The sequence below is a fragment of the Hemiscyllium ocellatum genome, chromosome 8 (assembly GCF_020745735.1).
Source record: "Hemiscyllium ocellatum isolate sHemOce1 chromosome 8, sHemOce1.pat.X.cur, whole genome shotgun sequence".
Classification (NCBI taxonomy): domain Eukaryota; kingdom Metazoa; phylum Chordata; class Chondrichthyes; order Orectolobiformes; family Hemiscylliidae; genus Hemiscyllium; species Hemiscyllium ocellatum.
In genome coordinates this window covers 117,465,615-117,478,800 of record NC_083408.1, presented here as the reverse complement: position 1 = coordinate 117,478,800, position 13,186 = coordinate 117,465,615, and the positions used below count along the sequence as shown (strand labels likewise).

The 13,186-nt window shown below is 42.4% G+C and overlaps 1 protein-coding gene across 2 annotated transcripts in view; it reads right to left on the bottom strand.

The window, feature by feature from the left end:
• LOC132818016 (cholesterol 24-hydroxylase-like) overlaps nucleotides 1-13,186 on the bottom strand; it is a 55,342-nt gene that overhangs the window by 13,775 nt on the left and 28,381 nt on the right. For both annotated transcript variants that reach the window (XM_060828604.1, XM_060828605.1), the window contains one exon: nucleotides 227-289. In XM_060828604.1, the coding sequence (XP_060684587.1) occupies nucleotides 227-289 (63 nt within the window). The remainder of the gene's footprint in view (nucleotides 1-226; nucleotides 290-13,186) is intronic.

Genomic DNA, 13,186 nt, shown 5'->3' with positions numbered 1-13,186 from the left:
AATTGAATAGCTGGCAGAGGCATGGTGGGCAGAATGGCCTCTTTCTGTGACTTTGTTAAATTCCTGGTGAATTATAACTGTTTGTACTTCATTGGGAATTGATCCAAAGCGGGAACCTATCTCTTGTCAGTACAGACCACATTTGTTTGTTATACATATGATGCAGTCTGCTCTCAGGGAACAGGGACTCTGACAATGGAGGGGAGGAGTGAGTATTCTAACTGACCTGCAATGAAGAAAGTAATGAAATTGTCCAGCATCAGGCCATCGTCATATTCCCCTTCTTGTTCTGTAAAAGATGTTTACAGCAGAGTGAGAGAAATGAACTTGCTTGTGGTTTTACTCTACTCCAACATCCACGTCATATTAAGCAAGGATTCCAGCACTGATCCTAGAGGAGCATCACTGTCTACCTTCACCCTGTCTGTAAAACAATCACAGAAACAGAAAATCACAGTAGGAGCAAATCACCCAGCTATTCAAAATTCTTAGCTGATCATCTATCTTAATGCTATCTACCCACTATCACCCTATACCCTGGTATCTTTAAAATTAAAAAAGAAAGTCATTCTCTTTCTGCTTTATATGCAGTGACCTGGCCTCCATGGTCGTCTACGGTACAGAATCCCACATGTTCACATCCCCCTGTGTGATTAACAGCCATTCCCTCCCATTGTGGGTCAACTGACAGCACGTAGATCGTAGTGGGTCAAGGAGGCAGCTCACCCCCACCTTCTCATTGGGCAACTAGGGATAGGATAATAAATGGTGACCCAGTCAGTGATGTCCACATCTTACAATGGAATAAAAAGAGACTCACTGTTTGCTGTCCTTAAGCTTTTTTTTAACCCAATCTTCTCAGTGTCACAAAGCTGGTCCCTTTTCTTGTAAAAGCTGCTCCTTTTTTCAAGGATACTGTGTCCTTGGTTTTTTCAGAGGGGTCATAAACTGCTCCCGGTGCCAATTAGACTGGTTTGGTACAGAGATTAAAGGATATTAAGAGGCCTTTTTGTTTATATGTGAACGGATGAGACTTCAGGCCAAAGTGATCATGTGTTAGAAGTGACCTGTACAATGAAAGGGGCATGGTCAGTCCTGAACTAGTTAGGGAGTTCAACAGTAAGCTGTGTGAAAACATGCTGTCCCTCTCTTTCTCCCTCTCTCTCTCTCTCTCTCTCTCTCCCTCTCTCTCACTTTCTGCCCTTCTAACTTCAACCTGTAAGCATCTGTTCCTTTTTTAAACTGTATTTTAAGGGAGTTTGCTTGTTGGAACTGTTGTGTATACTGTATTTGGAACAGCATAATTACGTCTAGTTTGGATAGACTGAGTTCTGGAAGGGTTCTTCATTCTGTTCTTTATGTTTCATTGTGCAACTATGTAAATAAATTTTTGTCGGTTTTAGAACCTGGTAGTCAACTTTGCTAAATTACTCCGGGTAATTTTCACTGTGCACGTACCGAAACAAATTGCACGTTATGGTCTGGGGCTGCCTGCTTAAGAAATTTTTAAGTGGTCTGACCTAGTCCACAACATCAGCGCATAGGTCCAGCTTTTTAATATGTCACTATGTCAAAAACATTCTTAAATTCTGTATAGATAACATAAACACCAGATGAAGCACTCATACGGTCTGTTAATAAATATTCACTACTTCCACCACTGAAACACGGTGAGTGGAGCTAGCTACAAGGTACACTGTCACAATTCACCAAGACTCATTTGACAGCATCTTTCAAACAATGCATTAACATCCCTCGTTAATATCACAGGTCGACGCAACATCGAGGGCCGAAGGGCCTGTACTGCGCTGTAACGTTCTATGTTTTATATGTTCTATGTAAGAATGCTGACCAGTACTGTACCCCAGATGTGATCTCATCAGTGCTCTGCATAACTGAAGGATAACCTCCCAACTCTTGCAGTCAATTCCCCTCACAATAAACTAGACCATTCTATTAGTTTCCCTGATTACTTGCAGTGATTCATGTACATAATTTCTCAGATTTCTCTACATCTCAGAGCTCTGCGACCTCTCACCATTTAGATAATATGCTTCTTTTTCCATTCTTTCTGCCAATATGGACAATGTCACACTTTATCACATCGTACTCCTCTTGTCAGATATTTGCCCACTCACATAACCGATCTATATTCCTTTATAGGCTCCTTATTCCCTCTTCACAACTAACTTGCTTACCTATCTTTGTGTCATCAGCAAACTTAACTACCACACCTTCAATCTCTTCATCACACGTTCTAACGTGTAAAGAGTTGTGGCCCCAGCACTGACCCCTGTGATACACAATTGTGACATCCTACCAGCCTGAAAAACATCCATTTATTCCTACTCTCTGCTTCCTGTTAGCAAGCCAATCTTCTATCCACGCCAATGTGTTACTTCCAATACTTTTATTTTCTATAATTGCCTTTCATATGGCACTATATCAAATGCTTTCTGGAAATACAATATATTCACTGGTTCCCCCTTTACCTACAAGTTGCTTCTTCAAAGATTCCAATAAAAAGAGTTAGACATTTCTTTCTCAGGCACTCCCAGATTAATTCAAACTTATCTCAAGTGCCTTGTTCTCAATGATAACTTCTAACATTTTTCCCTGTGACAGACATTTTAACTATATCGCTGTTCTTTCATTCTCACTGGGTCAAAATCCTGGAACTCTCTTCCTAACAGCACTGTAAGTGTCATAACACCCCAAGGAATGCAGCAGTTCAAGAAAGCAGCTTACTACCACCTTCTCAGGGCAACTAGAAATGGGTAAGAAATACTGGTTTAACCAGTTAAAAATCTCACAACACCAGGTTATAGTCCAACAGGTTTAATTAGAAGCACACTAGCTTTCGGAGCGACGCTCCTTCATCAGGTGATTGTGGAGGGCTCGATCGTAACAGAGAATTTATAGCAAACATTTGCAGTGTGATGTAACTGAAATTATACACTGAAAAATTGATCAGTGTAAATAAATCACAAAACCCTTCTTTTTAAAGTTGCATTCTCGGGTTAGCTGCTAACAATATTGTCTAGCTATCACCACTGTTAGCAGCTAACCCGAGAATGCAACTTTAAAAAGAAGGGTTTTGTGATTTACACATGAAAGAAGTGAAACTATCACTGTATTCTAACAGATGAAAGGCTTAACAATCAATTTTTCACTGTATAATTTCAGTTACATCACACTGTAAATTTTTGCTATAAATTCTGTGTTACAATTGAGCCCTCCACAATCACCTGATGAAGGAGTGTTGCTCCGAAAGCTAGTGTGCTTCCAATTAAACCTGTTGGACTATAACCTGGTGTTGTGTGATTTTTCACTGTGTACACCCCAGTCCAACACCGGCATCTCCAAATCATGGTTTAACCAGCAACACCAACATCCCAAGAAAGAACAAATTCTTAAATTACCTTCATCAAACTTCCCAGTTTCTTCATTAAAAAATTCAATTCCATTCGTCAAGCAAGATCTGTTTTTTTCACATTAAGTGCCACCATTTGCTGAGTTTCTACTTGCCCCCAAAATGGTGATGATGGATGGAATGGAATCCCAACAGTGTGGAAGCAGGCCAATTGGCCCATCAAGTCCACACTGACCCTCCAAAGAGCACCCTGCCCAAACTACTTCCCTGCCCTATCTCTGTAACCCTGCATTTCCTATGGCTAACCCACCCAACCTACACATGCCTGGACATTGTGGGTAATTTAGCATAGCCAATCCACCCTAACCTGCACATCTTTGGACTGTGGGAGGAAACCAGAGCACCCGGCAGAAACCCATGCAGACACAGAGAGAATTTGCAAAATCGACACAGTCAATTGTCCAAGGCTGGAATCAAACCCGGGTCCCTGGCGCTGTGAGGCAGCAGTGCTAACCACTGAGCCACCGTGATCTGGACAGGATGCTGTAGCAAACTCCATTCAGCTTGTTCCTGTCATACCATCCATCTCTTGTTAGAAAGTTTGAACAGAGAAATATCTTTGACCACAAGACCATCATAAGACCATTAGCCCATAAAACATAGAAGTAGAAATAGGCCAGCCATCAAGTCTGCTCAACGATACAATGAGGTCAAAGCTGACCTGGTAATCCTCCACTCTTCAATCCAATGGCTCTGAAGTTTATAGATACATCATCGGCAGGTTCCACCTTTACTTCCTTCAGTAACCGAGGATACATCCCAGCCAGGGAGAATGACGTATCTCTCAGGTTACTGACTCTGTTGTTATCCTATCCCAATATAGTGACTGATTCCATTACTGTTCCAATGAAGACAAATCTGAAATAATCATTTAGTGTTTCAGCTAGACCCCTACCTTCACAAGAAAGACCCTATTATCTTTCTACATCGTATTTATAAAAGACTTCTGCATTCCCTTTTGTTAGTTGCTAAGTTATTCTCATGTTCTCTTTCTGCTCCAGATTTGCTCTGTTTATTTTCAGCTGGGTATTATCCATCTCATACTGCCTTACAAATCTCTTTTTTTCTGTCTTACGTTAGGGTAATCTATCAGTCATCCAGCACGGAAACAGACCCTTTGGTCCAACCAGTTCATGTCAAACATAATCCCAAACTAAACGAGTCCCAGCTGCCTGCGCCTGGCATATATCCCTCCAAATCTTTCCTATTCATGGACTTATCCCACTGTAACTGTGGTAACATCCACCACATCCTCAAGAAATTCACTCCACACGTGATCCAAATGTTTGCCCCTCATGTCCTTTTTAAAAATCTTTCTCCTCTCACCTTAAAAATATGCCCCTTATTTTTGAAATCCTCCATCCTAGGGAAAAGACACGTACACTAACCCTATCTGTACCCCTCATGATAAACTTATATAAAAGTGAAAAAAAAACCAGCGTAAACAGCATTTCTTTATGAGCCAAGCCTTCCATTCCTGGCAACATCTTGATAAACCTCTTCTGAACCCTCTCCAGCTTAATTATATCCTTCTTATAACTAGGCAACCAGAACTGGACACAGTCATAGAGCTGTACCAACATGGAAACAGATCCTTCGGTCCAACTCGGAGAGAGTGAGACTGCAGATGCTGGAGATCAGAGCTGAAAATGTGTTGCTGGAAAAGCACAGCAGGTCAGGCAGCATCCAAGGAGCAGAAGAGTCGATGTTTCGGGCATAAGCCCTTCTTCAGCCCTTCGGTCCAACTCGTCCATGCCAACCTAAATTAATCTAGTCCCATTTACTAGCATTTGGCCCATAATCCTCTGAATGCTCCTATTCATATACCCATCCAGATATCTTTTAAATGTATAATTGTACCAGCCTCCACCACTTCCTCTGGCAGCTCATTCCATACACACACCATCCTCTGTATGAAAATGTTGCCCACTCAGGTCCCTTTCAAATCTTTCCCCTCTCACCTTAAACCTATGCCCTCTAGTTCAGGGCTACCTTACCGTGGGGAAAAGACCTTATCTATTTACCCTATCCATGCCCCTCCTCTCAATAAGGTCACCTCTCAATCTCTGACGCTCCAGGGAAAACAGCCCCAGCCTATCCAGCCTCTCCATATAGCTCAAACTCTCCAACCCTGGCAACATCCTTGTAAATCTTTTCTGAACCCTTTCAAGTTTCACAACATCTTTCCGATAGGAAGGAGACCAGAATTGCACGCAATATTCCAACAGTGGCCTAACCAATGTCCTGCACAGCCACAACATGACCTCCCAACTCCTTTACTGGGGAGGCCATGGCCTAGTGGCATTATCATTGGACTGTTAATCCAGACACCCAGGTAATGTTCTGGGGATCTGGGTTCAAATCAGGCCATGGCAAACAGTGGAAGTAAGTGTCTAATGATGACCATGAATCCATTGTCGATTGGCAGAAAAGCCCATCTGGGGTTTTTAATGTATTGACCAATGAAGGCAAGCATACCAAATGCCTTCTTCACTATCCTATCTACCAGCGACTCCACTTTCAAGGAGCTATGAACCTGCACTCCAAGATCTCTTTGTTCAGCAACATTTCCCAGGAACTTACCATTAAGTGTATAAGTCCTGGGGGATCCAAGATGGCGGCGACCCAGCAAGACTGAGTCCACAGTGCTCTACCCAAAACTTGGGAAAAGTGGGCTATCCACCCCCACCACACTCACTAAACCATTTATAATAGTTGTTAACCTTAAATAGTTACCTATTAGTACATTTAAATAGTCTAATACTAGCTGGAAAATGAGTAAAGGGAAGGGAACAGGCGGCTCTAAGAAAGCAGGGACCCCTCCCCCACTCTCTCCCTCTTCATCTGCAACAAAGGTGTCTTCAGCTACTTCAGGAGATTTACCAATGAAGATGAGCTTTGAGGAGATGTTTGCCAGGTGGGAGGCGAAGATTGATGCTTTTATCGATGAGTCTCGGCAGAGCAGAGAAGCACTATCAGCCGAGCTGCAGAAGCAGGGCAGAGACATTCAGGAATTGGAGTGCCGAGTCAGAGAGGTGGAGTCGAAGGCCGCAGCCTCAGAGACTGGGATAAAATCAACAGCCGACCACATCCGTTTTCTCGAGAATCGAGTCCAGAACCTAGAAAACCACATTGATGACCTCGAAAATCGATGTCGTAGAAAAAATATTCGGTTGTTGGGCCTTCCCGAGCAGGAAGAGGGAGGCCAGCTGACAGCATTCTTAGAGCATTGGCTGCCACAACTTTTAAATCTGCAGGCTGGATCAGGCCAGGTAAGGGTAGAATGGGCCTACCGGGTCACAGTACGTGGGCCCGGCTCAACCCAGCACCCACGCCCGGTCCTGTTCCAGCTGCAGAGCTCTAGGGAGAGGCAGATGCTCCTGGAAGCCTCAAGAAATCTGGGAAAAGATCCCCAAGCTATGACCCACAAAGGATCCAGGATCATGCTGTTCCAGGACTTCTCCCCAGCTTTGGTCCGAAAGAGGAAGGCATTCGATGAGGCGAAGAAGCGTTTAAGGGACTTAAATATCCAGTACTCCTTACGATATCCAGCGACGCTACGCCTTAGCCACGAAGGATCCATATATAACTTCGGATCACCGGAGAAGGCTAAGGAATTCTTGGACTCTCTTAAATAAGCTGTAAGAGATTGTGGATGCTGGTCTGCCTTTCCCATTATTTTGGTTTACATCCCTTCATCTTTTCTTATCTTTCCCCCTATGTGTGTATGTATATATATATATGTTGGGGCGTTTGGTTAATGTTGATGGGGGGAGGTGGTTACCTTATTCTATTTTACTTCTGTTTTTAGGAGCGGGGTTGTTTTTCTTTCCCCTGTTATTTTGTGGTATTATATTTAAGTATTACGTGTTGAGATTGTAATCTTATAGTTATATATGGTATTAATATTCCCAAATATATTTAGATGTGGGTGTGGGTGGGGGTGGGGTGTTCACTGTTAACTCTAGCTTTATATTATATTTGAATTCTCCTCATTTTATTGAGGAACACCTGGGTCAAGGGTGGGGCACTGGTTGGAAGAGGGTAAGATGGACTATGGGAGAGGAAGTGACGCTCCCTGGGAACAAGGGAGAAAATCTCCAATTCGGAATGTTTTATATTTTTTATACTTAGAAAGAGTTTTTTGTTATATTGTTTTGAGTGTATCAGAGAATCTTTACTTTTGTAAATCTTGTATGCTCCATGCTCGGGATGTTCTAGATAGGGTTTCCCCTCCCGAGGGGTCTCGGATCTGTCCAGATGATTATGGCTGAACAGTCGGTTAAGTGGTGCACCTGGAATGTCAGGGGGAGTAATTCGCCAGTTAAAAGGAAGAAAATATTATCAAATCTTAAGAAGGAGAGAGTTGATATAGCTCTCCTACAGGAGACACACCTGTCGGATAAAGAACACTTAAAATTACGACAGGGCGGATTTGATCAGGCCTTTTTTTCCTCTTTTAATTCAAAAAGCAGGGGAGTGGTTATCCTTGTCCGGAAGAACTTCCCTTTGAAAATTCTAAATCAGATAAAAGACGAATCTGGACGATATATTTTGATTAAAGCCCTCATAAATGGAGAGGAATATGGGATCTTAAATGTATACTGCCCCCCGGCACACCCCTTTAAATTCATAACGGAAGCTTTTTCAAAACTGATGGCCTTTGGTACCCGTCATACAATTATAGGGGGAGACTTTAATTGTATTATGGATCCGGAAATAGACAGGATTCCCAAGAGTGCCGCTGGAGTATCTCCCAGATCTAGACAACTGGCGGACCTGAATAAAGAATTAGGATTGGTAGATGTATGGAGATGTCTCCATCCACAGGGTAGAGATTTTTCTTTCTACTCTAATCCACATAAATGTCACACAAGAATTGATATGTTTTTTGCCCCATCGATTTTTCTAAACTCTATAGCAACCTGTAAAATAGGTACTATAGCAATCTCTGACCATGCTGCTGTATACATGGAAACTAAGGTAAAGAACAATGGGACATCTGCTCGGCATTGGCGTATGGACCCCTTCCTGATAAAAGATAGCAAATTTTTAAAGTACTTCTCCCAAGAACTTAAAATTTTTTTAGAAATTAATACTGGTACAGCTAGCAATCCGTCAATGATGTGGGAGACCATCAAAGCTTATGCACGAGGTTTTTTTTTTAAAAGATATTTTTATTAGAAATTTAATATTTTGACAGAGTTACAAAAATAAACAGAACTTTCAAGCACAAACATTATATATTTAAGATCTATTTTTATATTAATCATCAAAATTCAAAGGAATGATACTAAAGAAGAAAGAAAAACAGTGAAACTCAGTTAACTACTAATCTAATCCACAATTATCCAGAGTGTATAGTTGAGTCACTTACATCCTTCAAACAAGAGAAAATGTTCTCTAATACACTCATAACAGTATAATAAAAAGGAAACTATTTCCAAACAATAAGAACAAAAAAAATAAAACATGTTTGAATGGAGATCCTCCCCCTTGTTCTCAGGGGGCCTTACTTTCTTTCTAAAGGTCCACCATATCCTCTCCCAAACAGTGTCCCACCCTTGACCCGGGCGCTCCTTAATAGGATTTAGATATAATACCGAGCTAGAATTGACAGTGAGCGCCCCACCCCCACCCCTCCCCACCCATACCTGAGTATATCTGATAGCATCAATGCCACGTACAAACACACATAACTATAAAATTACAACTCCAACAAATTACAATTAAGTATAATAACATAAAATAGCAAGAGAAGACAACCCTGCTCCCAGAAGCAAAAGTAAAGTAGAGTAAAGTATCCATTTCTCCCCACGGAGTGTGGGAGAGGCAAGCCAACATAAATTGTCTCTTACGATTTATTTAAACGAGTCTAAAAGTTCCTTAGCCTCTTCTGGTGATCTAAAATTATACTCGGATCCTTCGTGGGTAAAGCATAACGTCGCTGGGTAGCGTAAGGTGTATTGAATATTTAAGTTCCTTAGACATTTCTTCACCTCATCAAACGCCTTCCTCCTTCGTGCCAAAGCCGGGGAGAAGTCCTGAAATAACATAATCTTGGATCCTTCATGAATCATAGCTTTAGGATCCTTTCCAAGATTTCTGGAGGCATCCAGGAGTATCTGCCTCTCCCTATAACTCTGCAGCCGGAACAGGACCGGGCGTGGGCGCTGGTTTGGGCCAGATCCGCGTACTGCGACCCGGTAGGCCCACTCCACCCTTACCCGGTCAGTTTCAGCCCCCAGGTTTAAAAGCTGGGGCAACCATCGCTCCAGAAATACTGCTAACTGTCCCTTCTCTTCTTGTTCAGGGAGGCCCAGAAGACGGATATTCTTTCTCCGATTTCTATTATCCAGGTCATCCATGTAGATTTCAAAGGCCCGGACTCTCTGCTCCAGAGCTGGCGCCTGTTCTGCAGCTGTTTGTGCTGCAGCCTCGGAGGTCGTGGCCTTTAGCTCCGCCCCCTCCACTCGGCCCTGTAATTCCTCGAGAGCCTGGCTGTACTTTTGTAACTTTTCTTCGAATGAGTTCCATCTCTGTCTGGATTCTGCAATGAAATTGACGAGTGTCGTTTCCAGCCTGGCAATCATCTCTTCAAGGCCTGTTTTTACATCAGCTGCAGCCGGAGGAGGAGAGGAGGGTGGGGGAGGGGTCTTTGTTTTCTGAGAGCTGCGGGGTCCCTTTGGTTTACTCATTATCCACTTAATATTAAACTGCTTAAATATAATAGTAAGCAGCTAATTAAGGTTAGAAAATTTTTTTGGTAAGTGTGGTGAGGGTGAGTAACTCACTTTACCCAGGTTTTGGGAAGAGCACTGTAAACTCAGACTTGCTGAGTCGCCGCCATCTTGGATCTCCATGCACGAGGTTTGATCATCTCCTATTCAGCGACCCAGAGGAAAATGAAGGGAGAGCAACAGCGTCTGCTCGAAGCTCGCCTAAAAGCAGCCGAAACAGCATACGCTGATAGACCTTCTATCACAAAATTGCAGAGGATTACAGCTCTTAGGACAGTTTTAAACACCACGCTTACTCAAACGGCTAAAAGGGAAATATTATTTGCGAAACAAAGATTATATGAATATGGCGACAAACCGGGTAGATACTTAGCATTTCTTGCAAAGAAAAAGAAAGCCCCTCAAACTATTCCGACCATCAAGGAAAGTACAGGTACCCTGACTCATGATCATAAAAAGATCAATGCGACCTTTAAAGAATTTTATTCTGAACTATATAGATCGCAAGATTGTGAAGATAGGATTAGGAGGATGCAGTCATTTTTTAAAAATTTGACCTTCCCGGGCCTGACTCCGGAACAGGTGTCGGCCCTAAATACCCCTTTAACAGTCCAAGAAATACTTGAGGCAATTAGGCAACTTCAGAGCGGAAAAGCACCGGGCCCGGATGGTTTTCAAGCTGAATTCTATAAAGAATTTACAGGAATATTGGTTGACCCACTTATGGATATGTATAATTTTGCGCATAGTCAGGTCTGTCTCCCGCCCACGCTGAAAGAAGCAAATATTTCTCTTATCCTCAAAAAAGGAAAAGACCCAGAAGATTGTGCATCTTACAGACCAATATCCTTACTAAATGTAGACTTTAAAATTCTCTCAAAAATGTTAGCACTAAGACTAGAAAGGGTACTGCCATATATTATAAAGGAGGACCAGACGGGATTTATTAAGGGCCGCAGATCATCCAATAATATCAGAAGGGTCTTGAATATGATCCAAGCCTGTCATCAGGGAAAGATACCAGGAATAGTAATTTCATTGGATGCGGAAAAGGCATTTGATAGGGTTGAATGGTCATATTTATTTTACACATTGGAAAGGTTTGGCGTTGGACAGGTGTTTACCAAATGGGTTTCAACATTGTATAATGACCCCAAAGCAGCTGTTATTACTAATGGGTTAAGATCAGATGGCTTCAGTGTGGGTAGGGGCTGCCGTCAAGGATGTCCTCTCTCACCATTGTTGTTTACACTGATAATCGAACCATTAGCAGAAGCCATCCGGACTGATCCTAATATAATGGCCCCGAGGATTGGTACAGGTAAACACAAAATTAGCCTCTATGCAGATGACGTTCTCTTATTCCTCAGTAATCCTTTAATGTCAGTGTCTCGTCTAATTCAAGTTATTAATACATTTAGTGCATTCTCAGGCTATAAAATTAATTTTTCAAAATCGGAAGCCATGCCAATGGGTGGTCTGGCTATGATACCCCACTTAATGGACGGATCCCCTTTTCCCTTCCGTTGGTCCCTGGAGGGCTTCTTATATTTAGGTATTTTTATCACGCCAGTATTTGATCAGCTGTATAGGGCTAATTTTGTACAATTAATGGAAAGGATAAGGCAGGACCTCCAGCGATGGAGAGACCTTCCGATTTCCTGGCTAGGGAGAATAGCATTAATTAAAATGAATGTTCTGCCCCGTCTCTTATATCCTATGAGAATGCTCCCACTGATGCTGCCAAGGCTAGCCCTACGTAAATTATATGGCTGGTTGGGCTCCTTTATTTGGAACCATAGACGGCCCCTTATTAAGCTGATGAAGCTACAGCTTCCACAGGCAAGGGGAGGACTGGACTTCCCAGACTTTAGGAAATATCAGTTAAGCTCCCTACTAAGTTACATAGCTGATTGGGTTTCATCTGATCCACAATCAATTTGGCTGGATATCGAAGCCTCCCAAGTAAAATACCCACTTATTAACCTTTTATTTTCAGATAAGAGGAAAATCATTACAGACCACTGTAAAAATCCCATAATATTAAACACAATTAAGGCCTGGAATATAATGCGGCAAAATGAGGGTAACTCACATAAAACATCCCCCCATGCACCAATAGTAGGCGCATGGGGATTCCAACCGGGGATTACAGATGCCACCTTTAAACTCTGGAGATCCAGGGGCATCTCATGCTTAGGGGACCTATTTAAAGATGGGATCCTGATGTCCTTTGAGCAGCTGCGTCTGAAATTCGGAATACCTAATGGGGATCTCTTTCGATACTTCCAAGTTCGAGATTATATACAGAGGAAGACTACATTAATAGATAGTCTTTATAAATCAGACAGAGAACGTAATGTCTTACGACCAGTGGGGGCATCCTCCGTTAGAACTATATACCATTTGCTACATGATGGAGTCTCAGGAGACATGGATGACCTGCTTAAAACATGGGAGCAGGACTTGGGGCTAGAAATCTCTGAGGATATGTGGAATGACATTTGGGAAAATGCTAGAAGAATTGCTATCTGTAACAGAACTCAGGCTATCCAACTAAAGATACTTCATAGGGCCCATATAGCTCCGGCTCGACTGGCAAAATTTAAGGCAGGAGCATCTCCAATGTGTCCCAAATGCAAAATAGAGGTGGGTACTCTTGTACATTGTCTGTGGACTTGTCAGAAAATCCGCAGAAACTGGACTAAAGTGGCAAATACCCTGACAGAAATTTTAGGAACGGAAATTAGGGTGGACCCTGTATCTCTCCTTTTGGGCTTTTCGAACCTCTCATCTCTGGATACGCATGGGAAGAGACTATTTTCTATTCTCTCTTTCTGTGCAAGGAAAAATATTTTGGTGAACTGGGTGGCTGAGGGCCCCCCTGGACTTTCAAATTGGCACAGATTAATTATGGAATATATCCCCCTTGACTTCCTCACAAATATGGTGCACCGAAAGACTGAATTATTTTATAAAATATGGCAGCCCTTTTTGAATTATATAAATGCAG